The sequence below is a fragment of the Camponotus vicinus genome, unplaced genomic scaffold, assembly GCF_025532165.1.
Source record: "Camponotus vicinus isolate PSW18456_S1 unplaced genomic scaffold, iyCamVici1.0 SCAF_13, whole genome shotgun sequence".
Taxonomy (NCBI): domain Eukaryota; kingdom Metazoa; phylum Arthropoda; class Insecta; order Hymenoptera; family Formicidae; genus Camponotus; species Camponotus vicinus.
The window spans coordinates 7,364,893-7,391,263 of record NW_028141949.1 but is presented as its reverse complement, the minus strand read 5'-3'; the positions used below and the strand labels follow the sequence as shown (position 1 = coordinate 7,391,263).

General features: G+C 30.9%; 4 protein-coding genes and 1 long non-coding RNA gene across 8 annotated transcripts; 4 read left to right on the top strand and 1 right to left on the bottom strand.

Annotated features, from left to right (window-relative positions):
• The first annotated feature begins 1,145 nt into the window (after positions 1–1,145).
• Positions 1,146–3,060, top strand: LOC145964208 (uncharacterized). The gene is made up of 2 exons (XR_014436369.1): positions 1,146–1,368; positions 2,708–3,060. It is a non-coding gene; the product is annotated as an uncharacterized LOC145964208 (long non-coding RNA).
• Positions 3,061–4,944: 1,884 nt separating this feature from the next.
• Positions 4,945–13,086, top strand: LOC145963767 (angiotensin-converting enzyme-like). Of its 2 annotated transcripts, XM_083085981.1 has the most exons (12): positions 4,945–5,171; positions 6,201–6,265; positions 6,757–6,999; positions 7,070–7,146; positions 8,381–8,777; positions 10,304–10,664; positions 10,910–11,228; positions 11,300–11,524; positions 11,605–12,130; positions 12,246–12,500; positions 12,567–12,742; positions 12,844–13,086. In XM_083085981.1, the coding sequence occupies exons 5-12, from the start codon at positions 8,767–8,769 to the stop codon at positions 12,891–12,893; spliced, it is 1,923 nt and encodes a 640-aa protein (XP_082942107.1). In that variant the 5' UTR covers positions 4,945–5,171; positions 6,201–6,265; positions 6,757–6,999; positions 7,070–7,146; positions 8,381–8,766; the 3' UTR covers positions 12,894–13,086. The 2 variants fall into 2 exon arrangements, with proteins under 2 accessions (XP_082942107.1, XP_082942108.1); XM_083085982.1 differs by lacking the exon at positions 6,201–6,265.
• A 36-nt stretch (positions 13,087–13,122) lies between these two features.
• On the bottom strand, positions 13,123–17,885 carry Gnf1 (germ line transcription factor 1). 2 transcript variants are annotated; one of them, XM_083085980.1, is made up of 17 exons: positions 17,730–17,885; positions 17,499–17,636; positions 17,122–17,337; positions 16,904–17,054; positions 16,629–16,823; positions 16,387–16,559; positions 16,098–16,277; positions 15,732–16,025; positions 15,423–15,582; positions 15,053–15,262; positions 14,755–14,981; positions 14,343–14,680; positions 14,059–14,277; positions 13,804–13,977; positions 13,649–13,724; positions 13,361–13,528; positions 13,123–13,274 (listed from the first exon to the last, which is right to left on the bottom strand). In XM_083085980.1, exons 1-17 carry the CDS (start codon positions 17,736–17,738, stop codon positions 13,170–13,172), a joined length of 3,033 nt encoding a protein of 1,010 aa, XP_082942106.1. In that variant the 5' UTR covers positions 17,739–17,885; the 3' UTR covers positions 13,123–13,169. The 2 variants fall into 2 exon arrangements, with proteins under 2 accessions (XP_082942106.1, XP_082942105.1); XM_083085979.1 differs by having other exon boundaries at positions 16,387–16,823.
• A 328-nt stretch (positions 17,886–18,213) lies between these two features.
• On the top strand, positions 18,214–24,974 carry LOC145963774 (DNA-directed RNA polymerase III subunit RPC1-like). Of its 2 annotated transcripts, none has more exons than XM_083086005.1 (21): positions 18,214–18,335; positions 18,401–18,458; positions 18,587–18,722; positions 18,808–18,957; positions 19,037–19,384; positions 19,459–19,785; positions 19,866–20,003; positions 20,084–20,281; positions 20,359–20,595; positions 20,711–21,041; positions 21,118–21,367; positions 21,447–21,676; positions 21,774–22,124; positions 22,216–22,384; positions 22,469–22,808; positions 22,898–23,085; positions 23,193–23,340; positions 23,613–23,765; positions 23,829–24,029; positions 24,188–24,322; positions 24,439–24,974. In XM_083086005.1, exons 2-21 carry the CDS (start codon positions 18,415–18,417, stop codon positions 24,559–24,561), a joined length of 4,197 nt encoding a protein of 1,398 aa, XP_082942131.1. In that variant the 5' UTR covers positions 18,214–18,335; positions 18,401–18,414; the 3' UTR covers positions 24,562–24,974. The 2 variants fall into 2 exon arrangements, with proteins under 2 accessions (XP_082942131.1, XP_082942132.1); XM_083086006.1 differs by having other exon boundaries at positions 18,234–18,325.
• On the top strand, positions 24,969–26,268 carry LOC145963776 (parkin coregulated gene protein homolog). Its single transcript, XM_083086008.1, has 4 exons — positions 24,969–25,106; positions 25,177–25,495; positions 25,569–25,718; positions 25,793–26,268. Exons 1-4 carry the CDS (start codon positions 25,002–25,004, stop codon positions 25,954–25,956), a joined length of 738 nt encoding a protein of 245 aa, XP_082942134.1. The 5' UTR covers positions 24,969–25,001; the 3' UTR covers positions 25,957–26,268.
• Positions 26,269–26,371: the final 103 nt, after the last annotated feature.

The following is a 26,371-nucleotide window of genomic DNA, read 5'->3' as shown; positions in this document are numbered from 1 at the left end:
AAGAAAATAAAATAAAATATATATATATATATACAGGGTGTCCCATTTTAAATAATACGCTCAAATATCTCCGAAACGGTGTGTTAAATAAAAAAATGTTTCAGACAGAAGTTGTATGGCTTGAAGGGGGTCATCAGATGGTGGCAATGATTTGATCTTGGTGAGTCATTTGAAGATCACGTGAAGGTCACCGTCAATTTCTTAAATGGAACCTTCTATTTTTTATTACATATTCTTATAGCTTATCTCGAGGGATTTCCAAAACACTATAATAAAATATTTTTTCCTCAAGTACTTTTTGAGTTATGAGGCTTGAAATAATTTCTTAATTTTACATAAACCGTAAAATATCTTGTAAAATATTCATTTTTCGATTATCTTACCTTAATACTTTTATGTACAAAATAATGAGAGGAATCAATTGGTGTAAAGAAAACACAGTTATTTTTAAGAAAAAATATGTAATTGTTAATTGCAAATTACATATTTTTTCTTCAAAACAACTGTGTTTTCTTTACACCAATTGATTCCTCTCATTATTTTGTACATAAAAGTATTAAGGTAAGATAATCGAAAAATGAATATTTTACAAGATATTTTACGGTTTATGTAAAATTAAGAAATGATTTCAAGCCTTATAACTCAAAAAGTACTTGAGGAAAAAATATTTTATTATAGTGTTTTGGAAATCCCTCGAGATAAGCTATAAGAATATGTAATAAAAAATAGGAGGTTCCATTTAAGAAATTGACGGTGACCTTCACGTGATCTTCAAATGACTCACCAAGATCAAATCATTGCCACCATCTGATGACCCCCTTCAAGCCATACAACTTCTGTCTGAAACATTTTTTTATTTAACACACCGTTTCGGAGATATTTGAGCGTATTATTTAAAATGGGACACCCTGTATATATACATATACTGTATAGATACGTGCATTTATATATCTAAAACTTTTATTAGACAAATGCAATGTTCAAATAACAGTATAACGATCACAGTATAATCGTGTTTATTGTCATTTTTATTTTTTTTAAAGAATTTTATATTCAATAAACATTACTTTATCTTGAGTTTTAAAAAATAAAATTCAATAATCTATCAATAAAAAATAAAACCACATTTTGAATTAAATCATATTTATGTCCAAATCACGATTTTTTGTTATATAAATAGAGATACTAAGCTGTATATTCCAAAGCTGTAGAATTCCAAAGTTTGAATTAGACTTTCATAAGTTTGCAGCGATGAATACCAAAATATATCTATTTCTATTCGTTACCGTTTTTACGGTTATCTTGATTTCTGATGTTATGGCTGATGATCCAACTAAAATACACACCACTACGATCTCACATTCTAAGGTATAAAAATTGTTTAATAAATGATTTTGTTTTTATATTTGTTAATATTTATATTTATAAACGTAAAGAAAAGCTCTCGAAGAATCAATTAATATCAATATAAAAGGCAATAGAGAGCATATAAACAAGTAATATTGCAATCAAAATGTAGGAAAGAATATAAAACAAATATAGTTAAAAATACAGTAATTTAATAAAGCAAAAAAAAAAAAAGATACAAAAATAGAAATCGAATTATAACGGACGTTTCTGGCTCTTGTTTTGAGCCTTCTTCAGCGCAAAAAAATTAAGCAATATAGGAAGTTACAAAGATAAAAACAGAAAAAAGAATGAATTAAGATCAATAATCTAATTTAGACGAGGTGTCAATAACGCATGAACGCAAAATTAATAGGCGTTTATCCAACCGTTGGCTCTCCAGATTAAAAGAATAACATTATTATTTGGCGGAAATGAAGAGTGCAGAATCAAGATTTGAAAACATTGACAAGTGCCTCAATTTCAATGCAGAACAATTTATTGAGGCACTTGTCAATGTTTTCAAATCTTGATTCTGCACTCTTCATTTCCGCCAAATAATAATGTTATTCTTTTAATCTGGAGAGCCAACGGTTGGATAAACGCCTATTAATTTTGCGTTCATGCGTTATTGACACCTCGTCTAAATTAGATTATTGATCTTAATTCATTCTTTTTTCTGTTTTTATCTTTGTAACTTCCTATATTGCTTAATTTTTTTTGCGCTGAAGAAGGCTCAAAACAAGAGCCAGAAACGTCCGTTATAATTCGATTTCTATTTTTGTATTTTTTTTTTTTTTGCTTTATTAAATTACTGTATTTTTAACTATATTTGTTTTATATTCTTTCCTACATTTTGATTGCAATATTACTTGTTTATATGCTCTCTATTGCCTTTTATATTGATATTAATTTATATTTATACACTTAATTATTAATATTTAATAATTATTAACGACTAATAAATCGTCTATTTACATAATATTATACGAGTAAAACAAATAATATTGTATATTTTCTGATTCTTTTTGTTAAAAATTATAATAATATTATTATATATTGTGTGTGTAGAATAATTCATAGAATAGTACAAAATGCTAAGAGTAAACTTTTAAATTTGTTTATAAGTTAGATATTTCTTATATAAAGATATATGATATATAACAATTTTTATTATATATTTAAATATATATAAACAAAGATCAAGTAAAAAATAACATTTACTTTTTAAAATTAAAATAAAACTGGCTCAAATAATAATAATCAAAAAACTAATTAAAAATTGGCAAGTAAGAATAATTTATTTCTTTTTGCGTTTCAGAAAAGGGTTATTTTTGGAAAAGGATTTGTTGAAATTATTAAAATAATTCGCACTGAAATTATTAAAATAATTACTAAAATAATTCCCACTTTACCACCTCCGATAAGGGAATTTTTCCACTATTATATAATTGATATATAATGTTTGCAACGAAAACGCATTTATAAGATAAGTTCTGGCATAAAAAGATCATGTTTAAGTGGTTGTGGGATAACAGTAATAAGTGATACAATTCGACAGAATTTTATGCGAAATAATGCAATTATTGCGAAATAATATTATTCATGGTATTATAAAAACCATGTATATTTTGATGTAAAAATTATGTAAAATAAATAAGTAATTTGCAATTATGTTTGTTTATTATTACTATATATTTTGTATTAATAAATATCCATGTTACGCACTATGTTGTAGTTAGTATGATTGATATTAATCTCTTATCATCGAATTGTCAAATTTAATTTAGGATATTGTTTATCATTTGAATCACTGTTAGTAAAATTAAAATTAGTAAATCACAACTGCCACTTCGCAGAGAAATGAAAAGTTATTAATCTCATTTATTTTGCAAGAAAAAACGAGTTTTTTGGTCTTTAATTTTAGTGACTCTTCACAATGCAATATTCACAATAAAACATGATAGATTGTGCATATGCATGCTATTTATATTAAATTGCTAAAGTTTAGTAAAATTTCACAGGTAGATAGAATTGGTAATTGTATTACCAGGTATCTTTTGTCATTGAACAATCAATTATTGGACAATCTGCGAGAACGATCGTAGATTGTTTCTTTTATACAGATTGAATGAAAGTAGCGAAATGTATGCTCGGTTCTTGTTTGCCCAGAATATAATCGTCACGATATCATTCGATACATAGTTTTTTAAAAAGTTAAACCAAAACTTCCAAAATTTAGATAAGATTAAATTATATTATATTAAGATATAAAATACAACTTAACAATAGGGTGTATTTTTATTAAAGAACATAACTTAAATTATATAATTTTAATTAAAAAATATATTAACATAATAATAATAATAATATATATAGATGTGTGTGTGTATATATATATATATATATATATATATATATATATATATATATTAACACATGGAAATATGTATATTGTTAAGTTTTAATAAAAATGATAAAAACTTATAACTTATAACTATGCTCTTCCATTTATTATTAACAAAATTCATCAGCATGACATAAAATCACACAAATTTATAATAATTTAATATAATTCAATATAATGATTTATTTTATTCAATATAATTATAATGATTTATTATTATAATGATATATTTTTGTATTATTTTTAATTATTTACTTGCTTCGATATACTTTGCTACAGACGAAATATTAAATCAATCAATCAATCAATTAGTTAAAAGAGTTGAGGCTTAATTTTAGAAATGCTACTGCATCACAAATATAGTCTTAGTTTTTGCAATAAATTCGCTAAGAATATTAGCTAAGACTATTTCCTAAGAATATTAACTAAGAATTTTCTTAGGTCCAAGACAAATCCGAGTAAAACAGTTTGTTAATAAATATAATATTAATAAATATATTTACATTAGTTTTTCATACAGTTTTACATCGTGAATAGAAAATTGCAAATTATAAGAACATATAAAAAATCTGTATGAAAATCTGTATGATACATATACATATATGTGCGTATGTCTTATGTATGTATGTATGTATGTGTGTGCGTATGTACTTTTCTATAAAAAAAATTTTATTGAAAATTTAAAAAGTAGTGTGACAATAGAACAATTTCATTTTCCATGTTAAATAAAATAATAATAAAAAATATTTTTTGCACGATTTCTTATATGTGATTATATGCAAAGAAATGCAATATCAGATAACCTTGAAATTATCGTGTTTATTTCTGTTAAACATATTTATATATATAATATAAAAATTTTATATATAATAAAAAGTATACTTTATCTTGAGCTTTAAAAAATAATGTTAAAATAAAATTCAATAATCTACATAATAATCTACAAATATGTTGAAATAAAATTTAATAGTCCACAAATCAGAATATTTTGAATTAAATATTATTATGATGTGCAAATCACGATAAAAAATTGATTCTTTTTTGTATGTGTCGTTTTATGATATGTTCCGGGAAACAGTTATTAAGTAAGGTGTCATGTACTAACTCAATATTTCTTTGATGGAAACTGTCATTCGATAATAAAATGTTTCCCGGAACATATCATAAAACGACACATACAAAAAAGAATCAATTTTTTAAATAATCGTGACCACAACAATACTCTTGACGCAAATATTACACGTTTTGACAGGACATCTTTTATTTCATTACCATATGTGGAAAACGTGAGTCATGACTTGTGCCGTCTACTACGAGGTTGTGGACTTTAATGTCGTCTACAAAATAACTAAGAAACTAAATACTTTAATAAAACGCGGTAAGAATATTTTACATAACAACGATGAAACAAATGTTGTATATAAATTAAATTGCAAAAATTGTAATGTGTCGTATATTGGGCAAACAAAAAGACATCTACGTACTCGTGTGAAAGAGCATTTTAGTAATATAAAATTACATGAAACAAATCATTCCGTCATAAATAAACATAGATTGGAATCTGGACATGAATTTGACTGGTCGAAACCTAATATTTTACACAATGAAAAATATGTACGAAAGAGAGAAATTGCTGAAATGTTTTTTATAAAGAAATTCAACAATTTAATCAACCTACAGAAGACACGGATAGTTTAAATAACATCTACGACAAAATAATAAAGGTCGTGTAGTTCGTTATTATTTTTTGATTTAACACATTTAGTTCGTTGACGAAGTCTCACACTGACACATCGTTTTTATCTCTTGATTTTAAATTTAATAAGATGTAATGATCTTGCAAATGTGACTTGTGCAGTTTACAATACTATGTGTTATATCCATCACTTGATCTGTATGTACTCATATTGTTCACATTTAATTCGTGGGTATTCTGTTTATTCAAACCGTTGAAAATCTAATTTGTAATTTCATATTCCAGTATATACTTGAAAAGGACCACAACCATATGGTCGAAACGTCGTAATTAATAAACAAAAATTCTGGCTAGTTTGGTCGATTACATTATTTCCAATCCTTTGATTAATTGACTAGCGATATTAAATAATTTATGAGTTTTAATATATAATTTTGTTTTTATATTTGTTAATATGAATATTTTGTATACTTATTGATGATTAATAATTTGTTTTTATTAATTTTCAGTTTTCAATTTTTAATAAATTTTTAATTTTTTAATATTATTATTTTTGAAAATTAAAACAACTATTTTGTATAACAATATTTTCAATTAAAATATTTCTATTTAACTTGTACAAGTTTTCTTCCTTGTACTTCTATTTATCTTGTACAAATTTTTATTCTTATTGTTGGTTGGCGCAATTTTTTTATATCACTATTTTTGTAGACAATATGAAAGTTGGATACAATTAGTGCATGAACTTGGCGCCTTTTTTACCTTTTTTTAAAAAGGTAAGTTTTTGGGGATTTATTTTACGACGCATTCTTCTGCTATATTATATGGAATCTGATACTTCGATTAATTCTTTTTAAGAGTGCACAACAACAATGCGGTTATTCCTGTTTTAAAAAGTTATCTTTCCATTAATATGTCACCGTATCTTTCTTTTTAAACATATTTATTACTATTGTTTTTTAAATTTTACTTTACATTATTATAATTTCATCGTCTAATGTCGAAAACCGAAAGTTTCATTACCTGTTATTTTTACAAATTTGGATCTTTTTTTGCACACAGATATAGAAAAAAATATAAATTTACGTCAAGAATATATTTAAAAAATCAACTCCTTCTGAAGTAGAAATTTAGAGCTGACAATTTTCGGAAGTGATCGTAATATTTTCATTAAATTTTCTGCAGACAAAAGATACCACTTTGTTCTTTCTCTCTCTTTCTCTGATATTTAATATATTTTAATTTTGCTTTAATTATTTTGTTTTAGGCGCTTCTCGGATTTGGAGTTTAACTTAAAACTTATTGTATAATAAGTACCTATCTCGGAAAATTTAACACAATGAGCAATTTTTTATTCCACAATCGTAACGGAAGCCCTTGAATCGATATCGAGTCCAAGACGTGGCCTCAACTCTCGAAGAAGTATCGTCGATGAAGCGAAAAGAATCGGAGGACGTTAGAAGAAGCAAGGACGCTCACTCCTGCGAATTCAGAATGTAAAGTTGACCAGGTAAAGATATGTGTTTTTTATATTGGAAATTATTAATGTGTCTGTCTAACCATCGGTCCGTTTATTTCAGCGATAAACAATGGCGAAAGAAAGTGAAAGTGGCGAGGCTTGCGAAAATTTCTGTCGTAATTCTGTCGTTTTTCCAAGGTTTGTCGATTTTTCATCGTCAAATGCATTATTACACAGAAAAAAAATAAGTGTCAAATCAAAACTTATATACTTAAACTAACGCGTTCATTGTTTCGTATATACGCAACAATTTATAATCTTCTTAGAAGAATTTAATAATTTTAAATTTCAACAATATTATAGTCTTATTTTAATATTGCAATTGTCACCTCAAGAATATATAATTATTTAATTCTACTTTAAGAAAATTATAATCTTTGATTTAAAAATATTATTTTCTATGTAACATTGTTTCTTTTTCATTCAAGAAAATTAAATCTTAAATCATAAGAATATATTTTTCTTGATTGAACTATATAAAATGGTTTCATTCAAGTAAGCAATTATTCAAGCAATTATATTTTTCCTTAATTAACGCAATATAATCTCATTTCAAGATTTCCATGTTAAAACTAAATATATTTTCAATACAAGAATATCCTTTGTTTCTGTGTATACAACAGTCTGGACTTTATTTTAAATGCCAAAATGATCAGGCTATCAATAGGATAGCGATTTAAACGTAAAACAATCTCGCGCGATAAAATTGTGCAAAATTCTAGAAATTATTTTAAAGAAATTATTTTATACATATTCTGATAGTTTTCAAATATTAGATATATAATGTTATATATACGGAGTGTCAGGGCAATCTCTTCCCCCCAAAAAAATTCTTGTAGTTTACCTCGAGAGCTTTTCAAAACACTATAATAAAGTATTTTGTCATCGAGTACTTTTTGAGTTACTATTAAGGCTTGAAATAATTTCTTAATTTTTACATAAACCATAAAATATTTAGTAAAAGATTCATTTTTCGATTATCTTACCTTAATACTTTTATGTACAAAATAATGAGAGGAATCAATTGGTGTAAAGAAATTTTTTTTTCGAAAAAAATATATAATTGTTAATTGCAAATTACATATTTTTTCTTCGAAACAATTATATGTTTATTTAGTGTTTTTACTTTAGTGAATATTTTATTATAGTGTTTTGAAAAGCTCTCGAGGTAAGCTACAAGAGCTTTTTTTTAGGAAGAGATTGCCTTGATATGAGAATATAAATATTTCTAATAATAAATAAAAGAATATTAATATCTGATAATAAAAAATAAGTATCTAATAATAAAAATGCCTGTTCTAATAATAAATAAAAGAATAGTAATTTTGAATATTGAAACAAAAGCTTTTTTAATTCATTCGCATAATTACAGATTCCAGAATGCTGATACATATTACTTTGCTGCGGATCCCGTCTTCGGTCTTCAAAAACAATCGACATGCTGAAGATTGAAAAAGATCACAATCATTCGAGTCGAAAAATAAATTGACGACGATAAAGGACGACGAGTCTCGAGACCAGGATCACGCTTGAATTTATCGGGGATCGCAGGAGCGCCATCGGATTCTGTCGATGAAGGAGGGGAAGTTGCATAAAAGATAACGCGTCTCACTCACGAAGGTCAGTCAATGGTTGGGAGGCGATTGTGCACGTCTGTGGAGAACGTTACAGACACTCTCATTGAAAGTTGCTCGGATTTCTTCACTAAAACCGCAAGATCTTATTTCGCAAGAACGTGAAAGAGACTGGCAAACCGATATGCTGCGCCTGTAAGTATCCCGTTAGTTGATTAGCATAATGTTTGTCCTGATCCGAAGATGCTCGATAATCCTATGGAAATTAATGTCCCACCGAGATGAAGGTGAAGAGTACACGATTTGATTTATAATAATTGAGATAACCCTAATTAAAAATATCTTATGTAATGTCAGATAACATATACATATGTTGTATAATTGTGTATATATTACACATGCATATAATTGTTTATATATAAATATACTACCATTTTTTTATTAATCATATCCTAGCCTTTTTATTAATCATATCATAAGCAAATACTAAGTAACAGTTATATAACTGTTAGTTATCATTTCCTACTCAACAATATAACTGTTACATGCTATATAACTGTTATGTGTTAAATAACAATTATATTGTTGAGTGGGAAATTATAATTAACAATTATATATGTTACTTGGTGTTTGCTAGGATGGATCATGATATTCTCTTCTTTCGAAAAATTAACATTAATGCCTCTTTTGCAAGCTACTTATTTAATATCGCTTGATCATTTCGTGCCGCTGATTTCGCGAAGGATGATTATCCACTTCCGATACACTTGAGATATCGTTGCCAGCATTTACGTCGAATATACCCGGATGCATGGCGACGATCATTCACGATCTAACGAGTTAATATGCCGGACGCGAGTGCTCTTCGCGTCACGCTCCTGGACGAGACTTAGAAATCGCGTTGTTGTTCGACCTCGTCATATCATTTAACATTACATTGTATGTCATTCGAACAATCGCTCTCGAAGAGATCTCAAAAAATAATGTTTTCCAGTTCTAGGTAGTTTATACTTGCACTCTGATCTCTCAGCATCCGACATAGATTATAGAACATCATATATGTAAACGAGAAATATGTGTGCAAAAGGAATGAGAGAAGATAAATTGATTATATATTTTTGGAATTGATAAATTTTTTAAATATATATTTTTTTATATTAAATTATTATAATTATTATATAATTATTATATATTAATTATATTAAAATTATTATATTATACATTATTATATTATATATTATTACATTTATTATAATTATTATAATTATTATATATTAATTATATTAGAATTATTATATTATATATTATTATATTTGTATAGATTTTTAATTTGATTTACTTTCAGTAAATGATTGATTTATCATGAAGTGTCTCTCATTTGCTATTGGCAGTATATTGATAAGATTATAATAAATATATCACAATACACAATACAATGAACAGAAAAAAAGAAATTGTTGCAAAAAAATGTTTATCAAATGACTGTAAGTCAAAAATGTTTATCATATGATTGTAAGTTTTATAAAGTAATTGTTTAGAGTGATAACCGACTTTCGAGATGCTTAATATGTCATCTTCAAACTGAGAAACATTTTACATTGTTTTCTTTCAATCATTAACAATTTATCAGTAATAAAAAAAATAGTAAATTATTCGAGATTATTATATAATACATATATAACGATTATTGATTATTGATTGCGTGATTATCATGTCATCAGAGTCTTGGTAGCGGCAATCGTAAGTTTAGCAGCGTCTAAGCCAGAGGATCCGGTCGATCCCGTCGAAAATTCGCAGGCTGCCGCGGAACTATTGCAAAATGCTCAGGCTGTCCTGAACCGCATCGACGCGGAATATGCGAAATGGAGCAACAAACAGAGCCTTGCTGGATGGAATTATGCATCGAACCTCACGGACGAGAACCTGGCGGAGAAGATAAACGTATCCACGGCAGCTGCGCGTGTCATGAAGCAGATCGCTGAAGAAGTGAATGCTTTTCCTTGGAGGAACTTAGAGGACGAGAAACTCAAGAGGCAGTTCAGCAAACTCGGTATACTCGGCGTCGCCGCGCTTCCTGAAGATGTAAGAATATAATAAGGAGAAATCTAAATCAATTGTCTTTATCTGTTAATAATAATGGGAGCCTTTTTTGTGAAAAATTAGAGTGAAAAAGGGTTTCTATTATTTTTTATCCTCTTCGTACAGCAATTTTTCTCAAAATTAACATCTGGATTAAACAATTGATATATTAATCGATTAATTAAATAAGAATTAGATCGCTGAATTAGAATTAGAAAAGTACCATTGATCGCGAAACTTGATTACAGAGTTACAAGGAATTCGAATCGACCGTCAGTCAGATGGAGAATATTTACAGTACTGCGAAGATCTGCGACTACAAGAATAGGAGCAGGTGCGATCTCGCGCTTGAGCCGGAAATCACCGAAATCTTGATGCACAGCCGCGATCCCGAGGAGTTGAAACACATCTGGGTGGAGTGGAGGAAAGCTTCGGGTGAGCAGGTCAAATCCTTGTATCCCAAATACGTCGAGTTGGCTAATACCGCGGCAAGGCTCAACAACTTTTCCGACTACGCGGCCTATTGGATGAAGGATTACGAGGCCGATGACTTTCCCGAACAAATCGGTAAGATTCGCACAATATTATCTGTGTCTGTACGATGATGCGTTCATGAAATAAATGGAGAATCTTTGCAGAGACTCTCTGGCAACAATTAAAACCGTTGTACCTGCAGCTGCACGCTTATGTCCGGCACGAACTCAGAAAGAAATACGGCGAGAACATCGTTTCCAAGGATGGCCCGATTCCAGCACACTTATTGGGCAACACATGGGCTCAGACATGGACGAATATCGCGGAATTCACCGTACCATTTCCTGGCAAGCAGTTGCCGGATGTTAGCGCCGCTTTAGTCGAGCAAGGCAGGTTTACGTTTGATTCTGAAGAGCTCTGCCATAATTCAGTCTTGTGTGTTATATTTTATAAATATTTCTTCACACAGGTTACAATGCGACAAGCATATTCCGACTTGCTGAGAACTTTTTCAAATCGATCAATCTATCCGCTATGCCAGACACATTCTGGGAAAAGTCAATCCTGTTGAAGCAGAAGGACGTGAACATGATCTGCCACGCGAGTGCATGGGACTTTTATGACAGCAAAGATTTCAGGATCAAGCAGTGCACGCGCATCAACATGGAGGACTTATTAACGGCGCATCATGAAATGGGTCACGTCGAGTATTATTTGCAATACAAGCATCAGCCCACTGTCTTCAAGGAGGGCGCGAATCCAGGCTTTCACGAGGCGGTCGGTGACGTCATCTCTCTCAGTGCGTCCACCCCCAGTCATCTCAAGAAAATCGGACTCTTGAAGGACGACTCAACTGACCGAGAAGCATTGCTGAATCATCTCTACGTGAAGAGTCTTGACAAGATTGCTTTCTTGCCGTTCGCCTATATGATGGATCGATGGCGCTGGGATGTATTCCAAGGAAAAGTGACGCCCGACAATTACAACTGTAATTGGTTGGTTCATTTCTTCCGTGAATAATTTGTTCTCTTTGAAGATAAAAATATTTAACGAATTTTTAAAAATTAATTTTCAATGAGTAAATTAAGAACTACTTTTGTTACTTCAAAGGTGGTCGCTTGCAGAAGAGTATCAAGGCATTGAACCACCAGTGGATAGATCAGAAGAGGACTTCGATCCCGGCTCAAAATATCACATAATCGCAGACGTTGAGTATATAAGATACTATGTAAGTTTCGTGATACAATTCCAATTCCATAAAGCGCTGTGCACCAAAGCGAAGCAATACGATCCGAAAAATCCGAGTGCCAATCCATTGCAACAATGTGATATTTACGATAACAAGGATGCCGGAAACCTGCTAAAGTAAGTTTGAATATTATAAAGATACAATTTTCGAGACAATATAGATAATGACCGTATTTGTATTAGATCTATGCTGGAATTGGGTTCTTCAAAACCATGGCCAGACGCGATGGAAAAGATCGCAGGTCAAAGACAAATGGATTCTGCTGGACTTTTGGAATATTTCAAACCTTTGACCGATTGGCTGACTGAAGAAAATAAGAGAACTAACGAATATATTGGATGGAAATCAAGTAATAGAAGTACGTATTGTAGCTGAAAATACAATAATTAAGGATTTTATTATTTATATTTTATATATATCAAAATATTTATATATGGCAATTTAATTATTTCATTTTAGAATGCGTACAGACAAGAGAAGAGCTTAGAAACAACGAACCTTCTGAATAATACATTTCCTCCATGGATATAGAAAAATAAAATTATATTTTGAAATAAGTAAGAGCAGGGAACATAAGACTTTGTGTAAAATCAATGCACAATAAATTTAACAAGTGAAATATAAAAATCATTCCATATTCACATATAAGTGTCGTTGCGATTGATACGATTAAGCAAACAAATGAATATTAACAATAATCAATTCTGTGTTTCCACATTTTTTCTTTAAATAACATTTTTTCTTTAAATAACATTTACGTTCCATTCCTTGATATTATATGTCGCCTATTTGGGTTTATCGCGTCCCTTTTTTGCGCGTTTTTTAGCTGGTTCGCCGCTTCTTTTCGTAGATACAGCAGCTTTACTAGTACTAGCAGTAGGTTTCTTTGCCTACAATTTTTAAATTACATAATCATACTTGTTTTTGTAAAATTGATATCTTGTAACAAAATTGTAGAAATAATTTTTAACGCTACCTTGATCATTTTGTCGAACTCAATATTGTCATTCTCTTCTTCATTATTTTCCTCTTCTATAAAATCGTCATCTTGCAAAGATCTTTTCTTTGCTGTAACATTGCTGTTAATTGCATATGGCAGCATAGGAGAATTCTTTTGATACGCTCGTGTAAACGCTGCTTTCACCTGAAATATTCAAATATAATTACACATCTTTTAATTTTATAATGCAAAGTTGTAATAATTATTTTATATAACTATTATTACTTAATTAATATGACATTTATTAATATTGCTTGCACATACTTTGCTATCAAGATTACTCGTAGGATCGCGAACTCCTGGCCAGAGAGAAATCTCTATCATTGAATCCAAATCCTCTCTAAAGAAAAAAAAAATTAAATATCAACAGTTATATCTTCTAGTATTCTTCCAATATCTCATATAATCAAGATGTAGACCTTGTTAAATGATATTTTCCCATGATGTTTATCGCTGCTTCAATACCATCCGTACCGTTATCTATTAAAGGTTTTATAATGGCATTTCGAATATGAACCATATAATCCATATTCAGAGCATCTTTATTTGCGCCCGTCGTTAATCGCGTATGGGTCGTTAATTCTTGTATTAATCTAGAAATGATATATTCTTATATAGCGACCAAAGTAGTAGAACTGCTACTGAATTTAATAAAAATTATGCGTTATAGATACCTATTAAATCTCGTAGCCTTCGAGTTTCGCCCGAACCAACCCGGAAAACGCACTAACGCATCAAGATTCCCCGACATTTCATTAGTTGGTATAACAAACGAGAAACAAGCGTGCAATGGAAGCAGACTCCACATCATATTGCTTCTCATTGCCTTCTCGATGACATCTCCTTGGGATATACTGTCAGCCGCTTGAGCGATCTTATCCAGCTTCTGAAGACTGCAAATGTAGCAAAAGTCCAGCAGTTCTTGCTATCGTACACAGAAATAGCGATATATACTCACAGTGGTACTTGAGATGATCTGACACTCAGGTAATTTTCTTGAACGAAAAGAGGTGCTATGTTGTAATCGTGGAAATATAAACCAATCTTATCGTTTAAACTCATATTTTTCTGCTCTTCCGCGTTGAATGCCATTTTTACAACGTCAAACGGGCCGAGTTTGAAGTTTTTATTCGAATGCTTCTTGTCGGTCACCTCCACGTGAGGTGTACGACTGCCGAGAAATTCGAGGTGATTTATCACTTGTCGAATATCAGAATTTGTCGACTCGATTAGACGATTAAGATCCTCCGTCGATATCTTAATATTCTCATTATAGCATAGAGACAGCATAGCACTCTAGAGAAGAGTGATACATTAATTGCAGATAAGAAACATTTTATTCAAGTTGGAGTTCTGTAGACTATCCATACCCTGATTTGCTCCACTCTGAGCTTGTGAAATCTTAGATCGTAGCTATGCGTGGAAATAGTCTTCACTCTTGTATTAAATCGGTCATTGCAGATACAGATAATTGGCACTTCGGTATTTTTTATTAAAGTAAGTAATTCTTGTAAACCTCCGCGATCTTCGTTGCCAGCCATGCCATCGACTTCGTCCATCAACAGTACATGCTTACTTGTGGTCTTTTGTTTAGTACCTGTTCATATATTCACTGCGTCAAATGAAAGAATGATATAGTTATTTTAAAATTTTATATTATATACTCACCAGTGACATAATCTTTCATCGTAGTATTGGATAATAATCCTGAGACTTCTTCTTTCAGGAGGGTCTTGTTTCTTGTGTCAGAAGCATTGAATTCTACAAGATCATACCCCAATTCTTTACAAACAACCTGCACAGTTGTTGTTTTACCAACGCCTGGGGGACCCGACAACAAAGCAGCTTTGAAACTTTCTCCATGGGTTTGTTTGCTATCTATTAAAATAGAAACAAAATTAATCAGATTAATTTTCTTATTTTATTTCAATTATTATCTTCTAAAAGAAAATAGTTATTGAAAAAAAGATATGAAAGACATAACAATTGCTGTAAAACCTATATTAATATTAAAGTCCGTATACACATTATGACATACTGCCGTTTTTTAATTTCGAATTTTGGCGATTCTTATACCAATCACGCAACCACATATATAAATTGCGTGCGCAGCTCTTATCTCCTTGCTGTCCTATAATCTGTTTCATGATTTTAGGTCTATACTTTTCAACTAACGGTTGCGAACCGATGCTTGTAGTCTAGAAAAAGAATAATAGAAGAGAATCGTATTTTAATCTTTATTATATTTTAGTCATATTTATCATATTTTAGTCTTTATTAGATTTTATTTAATTTAATTATTATATCATTTATGCATATATTTTATGATATTGATGTCTAAGTTTACCTCTTGTGAATAATTAATTACATCCAATGTCTGCTTTGGTATCAATGACGTTTTCACAGATGAACATGGCGGTATATTTATCTTTTCAGAAAGATCATACGAATCTGTTGTTGCTGATTTTCCTTCTTTTGATAATAGCGATTTATCTTCCTCAGATTTATTCAATATTTTTTTCGCGTTTGATTTCGCCTTTATTATAAATGGTTTAACACCTTCAGTTTTACCTTCCGGTCTTGTACGAATCATTTCCAAGAGATCGTCTTCAGATATTTGTTTGATACCCAAACTATTGGCCTAAAAATATCCATATAAACAAAAAATAGCAATATATTAAACATATATGCATCTATAGGCAAAAAAAAGTACCTTTGCCAATTTTGATGGACCAGCTTCATCTCCTACTATGATATAATTAAGTTTGCCCGAAACAGTATTCACAGTACGACCGCCGTATTTCCGTATTAAATCCTCAGCTTCATTTCTTTCCAGTGAATCGAAAACACCAGTGAGTAAGAAACTCACACCAGCTAAACAGTTTGGTGCACCCTATAATAAAACAAATATCGAAGATTTTTTTATCTTATTAAAAAATGTTTTCTACATATTTCTTCCACAATTATCTTCAATTATTGTATATGAATGTAAACCTTCTTACTATAGGAACTTCCTTTGAACCAGGATTTCTGGCGCCTCCTCTCTGAAGATATTTTTCATACATTACAGCACGCTGCTTCTTTTTTTCTATCCTTTCTTCAAATAAATCCGTTTCGATTTTCTTCCTTTCTGATGATTGTTTCTTTGTACTTTCATTTTCTTTTGCAGCTGAAACTTGTTTCGAGGTATTTATTGTCAAGTTGTTCCAGTTTAATTTTTTTAATTTGTCATCATTATATTTACTGTTTGTATCTAAATCTTCATTGGAGCTGGAGTTATTTTTATTAATTTTTAATTTCTTTTTTGAAGGAGAAATAAGTTTTGAATGTATCTTATTTTTACTAGGAGATTTTTTCATCTTTTTAGTATTTGTATTCATTTTTGTTTGATTATTTTCCAAAGAAGTATCATGTTTCTTGCTTTTATTAGAAACTATTTCTGGAATATTTTATTATGTTAAATTTGTTTAGTAATATTTATGTGAACATTTAATAAAATTACTTAATAATTCAACAAACCTGTTTTAATTGCTGCTTCAGAATTTTTGGAATTACTTGAATTTTCAATGCCATTTTTATCTTCTTTTGTATCCAGTATTATTATATCTTCCGAAGTGTCCAGTTGTTTAAGTACAGCATCAAAATTATCATCATTGTGAAATTCAGATTCCTATAAATCCCAATATTATTTATAGAACGCTTGTTAATTTATTAATTTTTGTTTATATAATATCTACCAGTTTCTGCAGTTTTTGATTCACTTTTGTCTCCTCTATTCTCATTATTGGCTTTTTGCCAAACAATTCGCTAGAAGAGATTTCTTTACGTGGCTTCTTACTCTCATTTTTCTTGTTTGCTCTTGATTTTGTAAAATCTTCCTTATTATTTTCCACAATTATATCATCATCGGAGTCAGAGAAGACAGAAACTTTTGTCGCTTTTTTTCGTACAATCTGATTAATCATACAACTTTATATTATTGCAAGCAATGAAAAGAATAATATGAACTATTATAAATAATAATCACATTATAAATAATAATTTAATATAACTATTATAAATTATATTATGAATAAAATAATGCACATAATATACTGCCAGTAACATGGCATACCTTGGAACGTTTTGTAGGTGACTTTGACTTCTCATCTTCGTCCGAAGAAATTACACGCCTCTTTTGGGGTTTTAAAGCACCGGGCTCGCTATTTTTTTTCTGAGAAGTCGCAACCGGCGTAAAGTAAGATCTTATATCCTGTAAAAGTATATAACGATAAGTATACACGTCAAATCCAACATAAACATACAAGAAATAATCCAATAGCATTCACTCTCCTCGTTTACATACCCGCGGCATTTTTATCGATATCAAGATGCTTTGATCATGCGTTTTATTTATATATAATTGTTATGTAGTATCGACAATTTTCCGATCGATAAGCTCCGTTTTCATATGTAACAAAAATTACGCGACAAAGATACACCCATAGATGTAAAACATAGGATAGATAGATAAATCCAGCATGAAAATATTGATATCTAAAGAGAAAAAAAAAAGAAGCGAAGTCCTTGTCTTGATTGGTCAATTTCACGTTGCGATTGATCACAGCCAATTATATCGACCTGTGCTTGGGGTAACCAGCAACGATTAACCAATCAGAGAGTCCTATTTTGAATTGGCCAATTGGCGACGCGGTCGATCGGACTCCCATCCGCCCGCAACCTATAGGATAAGGGCGCATTCACACCTTGACAGAAAAGCAGAAGCCAATCAGAACTCGCGCTGGTAGTCATATACTTTTTGCTCTTCTAATGGTATGAATGCGCCTTTAAGGCAAGGCTGCTCTCAGGTTTCTCTCTGCTAGAGCTAGAACACGTGTATTTACACATGTTATATCAGCAGTATTTTTTCCAGGACGTCAATCGGTTTCTCTTTTCTAAAAAGTAAAAACAGGTAACAAGGCAGATTATAAAAATTTAATAAAATAGTTATTAATACAGTTAATCGTTTGCGTGTAGAAAGAAGCATAAACATGGTGAAGGAACAGTTCAGGGAGACGAATGTCGCCAACGAGATGTAAGTAAATCAATTTATTTTGACGAAATTAAGGAATGTCACGAGTCTTAGATAATTATATCACTTGCTATTTTTTGTATATAATTTGTAATACGTGCTCTATTTACTTATACATTTTCTTTATTCAGCTCCCATATATCTTTCGAAGCGGACAACTCGCAGAATATGCTTATGCAATCCAGTGTGCAAGTTATCACTAGAAACTTGTACAATGAAGATGTGGAGCGTACGCCAATTATGCATGGAATACTTGATAGGCGCATGGTATAAAAAAATTATAACATTTGCTTTTTTATCTTTGCTTTAAGAGAAACAAAGAATTTATAAGATTCATTGCTTTTGTTTGTAGGGAATAAGCTCTAATGGGATTGAATGTACTACATGTGGCAAAACATTGCACGATTGTGTAGGACACTTTGGTTATATAGATCTGGCACTACCAATCTTTCATGTCGGCCACTTCAGATCTATCATCCAGATTTTACAAATGATTTGCAAGGTGATAATGTTGTCCAATTATTTGCTAAGATTTATCGCACAATTGCTTCTTATATTAATCAATTATGTTATCTTTATAGAATTGTGCTAATCTTTTATTAACCACTGAAGAAAGGAACTTTTATTCGCAAAAAATACAAAATCCAAATTTTGGATATTTGATGCGCAAAGGATTGCGTAAACAAATCTGGGAGAAAGCAAAGAAGAAGACAACCTGTCCAAATTGTAAAGAAAACAATGGTCCTGTTAAAAAAGCAGGTTTTCTCAAGATTGTATATGAAAGGTATAAGAACTTAAAGAAAACGGATCCTCTTATTCAAGAAAAATTAGCTGAGTTAGCCCCACTAATGGAGCAGGATAAAGAGCTTAAAAGTATAGTAGATCAAAATCACAGAACTGTATTTGATCAATGTCTATTTCCAAACATGGTATGAATTTAAACTCTTTTTAAGTTTTTCAATACTTTTTTTGTATGTAATTTACACGAACTTAATTCTTTAAGGTTCTAGAACTTTTCACAAGAATTCCAGCAAGTGATGTCTGTTTGTTATTAATGAATCCTAAATGTGCAGTACCAGCAGATTTAATATTATCGAGAATTCCTGTACCACCTGTTTGTATTAGACCTAGTACATTATCCGATATAAAGGCTGGTACAAATGAAGATTATCTAACAATGAAATTATCAGAAATATCTCTTATTAATGATGTTATTTGTAAACAAACCAATGTTAATGCCAATAAGTATGTGGAGCAATGGGATTATCTTCAGTTACATTGTGGTCTGTACATTAATAGCGAAATGTCTGGTATACCTGCTCACATGCAAGTAAGTCTTTTAATAAATAATACCCAAAAAAATCTGCAGTTACCTTTTCTTCAATAATATATACATTAATGCTCTTTTAGCCTAAAAAATTTGGTAGAGGAATAGTACAGAGATTGAAGGGAAAACAAGGTCGTTTCCGAGGTAATTTGTCCGGCAAACGTGTTGATTTTTCTTCTCGTACAGTAATTTCACCAGATCCGAATCTTAGAATAGATCAAGTAAGTATTATGAAACATAGAAAATATAATATCTAATATAATGATATAAGATATCTGCAACGTCGAATTTTTCTACACAGGTTGGTGTACCTATGCAAATTGCAATGATTTTAACATATCCTGAAAGAGTTAATTCCTCAAACATTGAATTAATGCGTGCATTAGTTAGAAATGGTCCAAATGTACACCCTGGAGCGAATTATGTACAATATAACAATTCTCAAAATAAAGTATACCTTCAGTATGGCAATCGGATAAAAGCCGCCCAAGATTTGAAGGTAATATATTAATATGATCTTGAGATTCTTTTCCCAAACTTATGTATTTTTTTTTAATTGCATCATACATGTTGCAGAATGGTGACATTGTTGAAAGACATCTCAAAGATAATGATTTGGTGCTGTTTAATCGGCAGCCCTCTTTGCATAAATTAAGTATAATGGCTCACAGAACCAAAGTATTAAAGCATCGAACATTTAGATTTAATGAATGTTGCTGTGCACCTTACAATGCGGATTTTGACGGTGACGAGATGAATCTGCATCTACCACAAACCGAGGAAGCGAAAGCAGAAGCGCTGGTTTTATTAGCGGTAAATTATAGCGTTTCTCTCAATACAATTAATTTTATTATTATTAATTGTCGAGTTATGTCTATATAAATATTTTTAAATATATACTATATCTATTTATGTGCTATGCTTATAGAACAAATCCAATCTGGTTACGCCACGCAACGGCGACTTGCTAATAGCTGCAACACAAGATTTCATCACTGGTGGATATCTTTTGACTCAAAAGGATGTCTTTTTTGATAGAGAACAGGTTAAATTGGCTCTTTGTTTCTTGGCCGGTGCAGACGCGTCTTTGACTGTAACCCTTCCTATACCCGCAATTCTGAAACCAGTTAAGTTGTGGACTGGCAAACAAATATTCAGTCTGATTATTCGGCCAAGTCCTGAATGTCCTGTTAAAGCAAATTTAAAGACAAAGGGCAAAACTTATACTACTGGTGAAGAATTTTGTATTAATGATTCTTGTAAGTTACAATGCTAATGATTCTACTGCAGTCGTTTATTAAATATTTATTAAATAAAGAATTAATAAATCCACAGATGTTATCATTCGAAATTCTGAGCTCTTGGCAGGAGCAATGGATGTGTCTACATTGGGTTCTGGATCGAAACAAAATATATTTTATATTCTGCTGCGTGATTGGGGTGAAGATTATGCAACTGCGTCAATGTGGCGCTTAACAAGATTAACAAATCATTTTAATTTTGACAGAGGAATTTCTATCGGTCTCAGTGATCTCATAGCGAGTCAAGGCCTTGTTCAAGCCAGAGAAAGCATATTAAATACTCAGTACGAATAATTTGAAGTCTAATTCGGTAGACGATACTTTAAATAAATAACTAATTCAAATTATTTTATTTACTTAAAGTTATTCCAAATGCCACGAATATATTCAACTAATGGAACAAGGTCAACTCGCCTGTCAACCTGGATGTTCGGAAGAGGAAACACTGGAAACGAAAATATTAAACGAGCTTTCAGTAATTCGTGATAACGTTGGTAAAGCATGCTTGAAGGAATTGCATCGTACCAATACTCCTCTAACTATGGCACTCTGTGGGAGTAAGGGTAGTTACATCAACGTTTCGCAAATGATCGGTATGTTTAAATAAAAACAATATGAACATATATATTAATATAAAATAAATAATCCTTCCTGATATCTAACATTATGTGTGTGTACAATTGTTTACAGGCTGTGTAGGTCAACAAGCTATTAATGGACATAGAGTGCCAAATGGATTCGAAAATCGTGCTTTACCTCACGTTTTAGCACAGTTGAGGACACCCGATGTTAAAGGCTTTGTGAAAAATTCATTTTATTCTGGATTGGGCTCGAAGGAGTTTTATTTTCACGCGATGGGTGGTCGGGAAGGTCTGACGGATACAGCTGTCAAGACTGCAGATACTGGATACATGCAAAGACGATTAATCAAGAGTTTAGAAGATCTGTGCGTTCATTATGATATGACAGTACGTAATTCGATGCGCGATATCATACAAATATGCTATGGTGGTGACAAATTGGATCCCACATACATGGAAGGTTTGCAAACATTGCTACATATTTTGCACGAACTTTGTAACAAGATAATGAATGCTGTTCAAGATAATGATATGCTGTTCTGCATTTATAGGTAAAGACTGTCCCGTGGACTATAAGAGAGTGTATGATCATGTAAGGGCAAAGTTGCCTTATAAGAACGAAGAGCCTTTAGATGCTGTTAGTGTGATGAGCGCTACAGAGGATATGCTATCTACCGAGGAATACGATTGCTTGAGTGAAGAATTCAAAAAGGAACTAGTGTAAGTGCGACGAGTATGCAATATAAATCGCTCAAATTTCGAATATCGCAGATTTGGAAAATTATACGATCCTTCTTTTCGCAGTGAATTCATGAAAACGGTGGCACAGAAGATAGCGCATTATCGGCAGAACATTAAATCCAAAGCATCTGTGACTCTACAGCTAGAACGTCTCACCGTCTCGCAATTGGTAGAATTTATACACACTTGCAAGGAGAAGTATATGAGAGCCGTGATAGAACCTGGCACTGCCGTAGGTGCGCTCGCCGCACAAAGTATCGGCGAACCGGGAACTTCGATGACTCTTAAGACATTCCACTTTGCCGGTGTAGCTTCTATGAATATCACCCAGGGTGTGCCGCGTATTAAGGAAATTATCAATGCGAGTCCGAAGATCAGTACTCCTATTATAACAGCGACATTGGTAAACGTGTTATTTCGAGCTTATGCAAGTTTGTCCTATGTAAAATGTGCATCTTTATTTTAATTTATTTTTAATCTTTTCTTTTACAGGTTGATGGTACAGATCTCGAAGGTGCCGAGCGAGTGAAAGCGAGAATTCAAAAAACAACACTGAAAGAAATAGTTGACTGTATCGAGCAAGTATATACACGCGGGGATTATTTCCTTAGGATAAAATTGAACATGGAAAAAATAAAATTGTTGAAATTGGAAGTGAATGTCAATTCTATATGTTATATGTAAGTATTTAGTTGGAGATTTACATTAATAATGCATTCTTTAGAAAAAAATAATCTTTCATATATTAATATTAGACTGGGTGATGAGAAATAATTTATAATTTTAGACTCTGTACGTCAAAATTGAAGCTAACTTCAAAGAATGTGCGTGCGATAGGTGACTCAGTTATTACTATTCAACCAACTAAACAAAAAGAGAATCCCAATTTTCCGTTTCGTCGTCTAATGGATGCACTTCCAAAAATTGTAGTGAAGGTAAAAATGTATGCGTACGTGCGTGTATATTTTATATATATAAAATGCAGTGATGTAATCTTATTATATTATATATATTTCACACTATAAAATTGTATAAAAAATATTTTAGATATTTAAGATAAATACAAAGAAATATTTAAGTTAAAATGAGTCATCAAACATTCTGATACTTGTACAATACATTACTTAGATTTTTCCAAAAACCTTTTTTTTTTTTTAAAAAAATGAATCTTTATATTTTACATACTTAAAATGTTTATTTATTGCAGGGCATGCCATCAGTTTCTAGAGTGGTTGTACATGATGAAACATCTGATGGGAAAACGAAATGGAAATTGTTTGTTGAAGGGGATAATTTTAGAGACGTTATGGCAACATATGGCGTCCTCGGCGAAAAGACGACGTCGAATAATACGTTAGAAGTAAGAGAAATCAAATTTTAGAAAAATCAGTATTAAATAAAACATATTTATATGACTTTTTAGGTCTTTAAAACACTCGGAATAGAAGCAGCAAGAACAACTATCATGGCAGAAATTAAATCGGTAATGGAAAATCACGGAATCAGTGTTGATCGTCGACATCTAATACTTCTGGCAGATTTAATGACCTGTAGAGGAGAAGTACTTGGTATTACGAGACAAGGCTTAGACAAGATGAAAGAATCAGTTTTAAACTTAGCATCGGTAAAATTTTTCACTTTTCACTTTCATTTTGTGATATATTTATATGCCTTTTTTTTAATATAATAAATTTTAAGTTCTTTCATTAGTTCTTCTTTAATTTTATAATGTAAATAGAATTTCAAAGAAAACGTCTTTTACAAATGAGTTGTCTATTGCAGTTTGAGAAAACTGCTGACCATCTATTTGATTCAGCATATTATGGACAGAGAGATGCTATATGTGGTGTATCGGAATCAATAATAATGGGCATTCCAATTCCAGTGGGCACAGGAATGTTCAAATTACTTCAAAAATATCCTTTTCATATTATTCATAATATGTGTGAAGAGTTAATTTATTTTTCTTCGAATATATATCACATTTGTATAATGTTTAATATATACATTATTTTCCTTAATAATTAAACACAGCATACAAATCTGAACCACAAAAGAGGGAACTTCTATTTAATGATCCACAATTTCACAAGCAAGTTCATTATGGAAAGCGACTTGTGCGAACACGACCGCGTCCAATATTGCAGGCATTGTAAAAATAAGATGTACACATAAAATATATTTTATAAAAACAAAAACATTTACTGTAGCAGGACAAATTTTTTTACGTTCAATGTGTCACTAAATTTTATGATTTGATACTGATATATAAGACAAACGAAATTATATTTTTGTGATGCAATGTTGTTTAATTTATATATAATATGTATAATTATTTCATTTGTGCAACTTATAGAAGTATTATATACTTTTTGAGTTATGTATCTTTCCATAGTGTAAATAGATATAATTCAATCTTGTGATACGATGAACAGATGTCGATAGAAATTTTGTTGCTAGGAGACAATATGTTTGATCTAAATCTGCTTCATATTTGTACTTTCATAATCTTTTGTCATATTGGAGTATATGTTGAATGTATAAATAAATATTTAATGTGTAATTTGAATACTGAAAAAACGAAGTGATCATTGAAATGGTAAACGAGAAAGAATTTTGGACGGAGATTCGGAAAGATATACCGAGATATAAAAAGAGAAAGCCACGGGTCGTCCCTGCATTCACTATACAAGCTCTGCAGGTGACATGCTTAATAAAGTGATAAGGATGAATATAACACGCGATAATACACGATGTCAATTTTAATGCAGGAAAATACAGTCGTTGCAAAACCACCACGATGCGGATTGTACAAACCTCGTCCACCGAAACCGTCGACTTTCCGCAAGTTCTATAAACGCGGTGTATTTCCTATCTCCTTGGAAAATGACGGCTATGATCAAAAAATTAATTGGAAAGTAGATATAGAAGACTTGGATTTTCATCATTATCTACCAATGTTTTTCGATGGATTAACCGAAACGGAACAACCATATAAATTTCTAGTGGAGCAGGGTATATCAGATATGCTGGAACATGGTGGCCCAAAAATATTACCCGTTGTTCCTCAACTGATCATACCTATCAAGAGTAAGTCCTGTGAACAAAACTTTGTCTAAAAAAGATAAATTATATATACTATTATTGAAAAAAAAAACTTTAGATGCTTTGAATACGAGAATGCCCGAGATAATTTGCACCACCATGAAAGCACTTCAACGTTTAGTACGTTCGGCAGATTGTGTTGGTGAAGCTTTAGTTCCATATTTTAGACAAATTTTACCTATTCCTAATTTACTCAAAGACAGGAATGGTGAGTATATCCTTTTAACTCTCCTCTTGCATTTATATATAAAAATAAAACTGAAGTCTCTGATGATTCTCTAGTAAATCTTGGAGAGGGTATTGATTATTCTCAACAAAGAGGAGAGAATGCGGCGGATATTATACAAGAAACGCTTGAAGTACTGGAAAGATATGGTGGTGAAGATGCTTTCATAAATATCAAGTATATGGTCCCTACCTATGAATCTTGTATAATGAATAAATAGACATGGATTTTAATAGAAAATAACATTACAATCAGTATATTAAATTTATTCAATATTCGTAAATGGAAATTATTACAAAGTGAAAATACATATATAAAATTCAATTTGACAAGTTATATATATAATATAGGAACATAAAACGATATATAATGAAAGGAAATATATCACATATCTTGCAAAAATATTTATCATATTATTAACAGTTTACAGCTTGAAATTGAAAAACTGAACTAATAACATGATTATATATAAATATATATGTGTTATATATAAATATATAATATATATATTTCAAAGAACTAAAAAGAACAAGATCTATGAAATAAAATTATTTATCATCATATACTAGAGCATATGGTCTTTTTGGCTCATATTTCATAAACAGTATAAAAAGAATGACAAAAGTAGTAGCAAA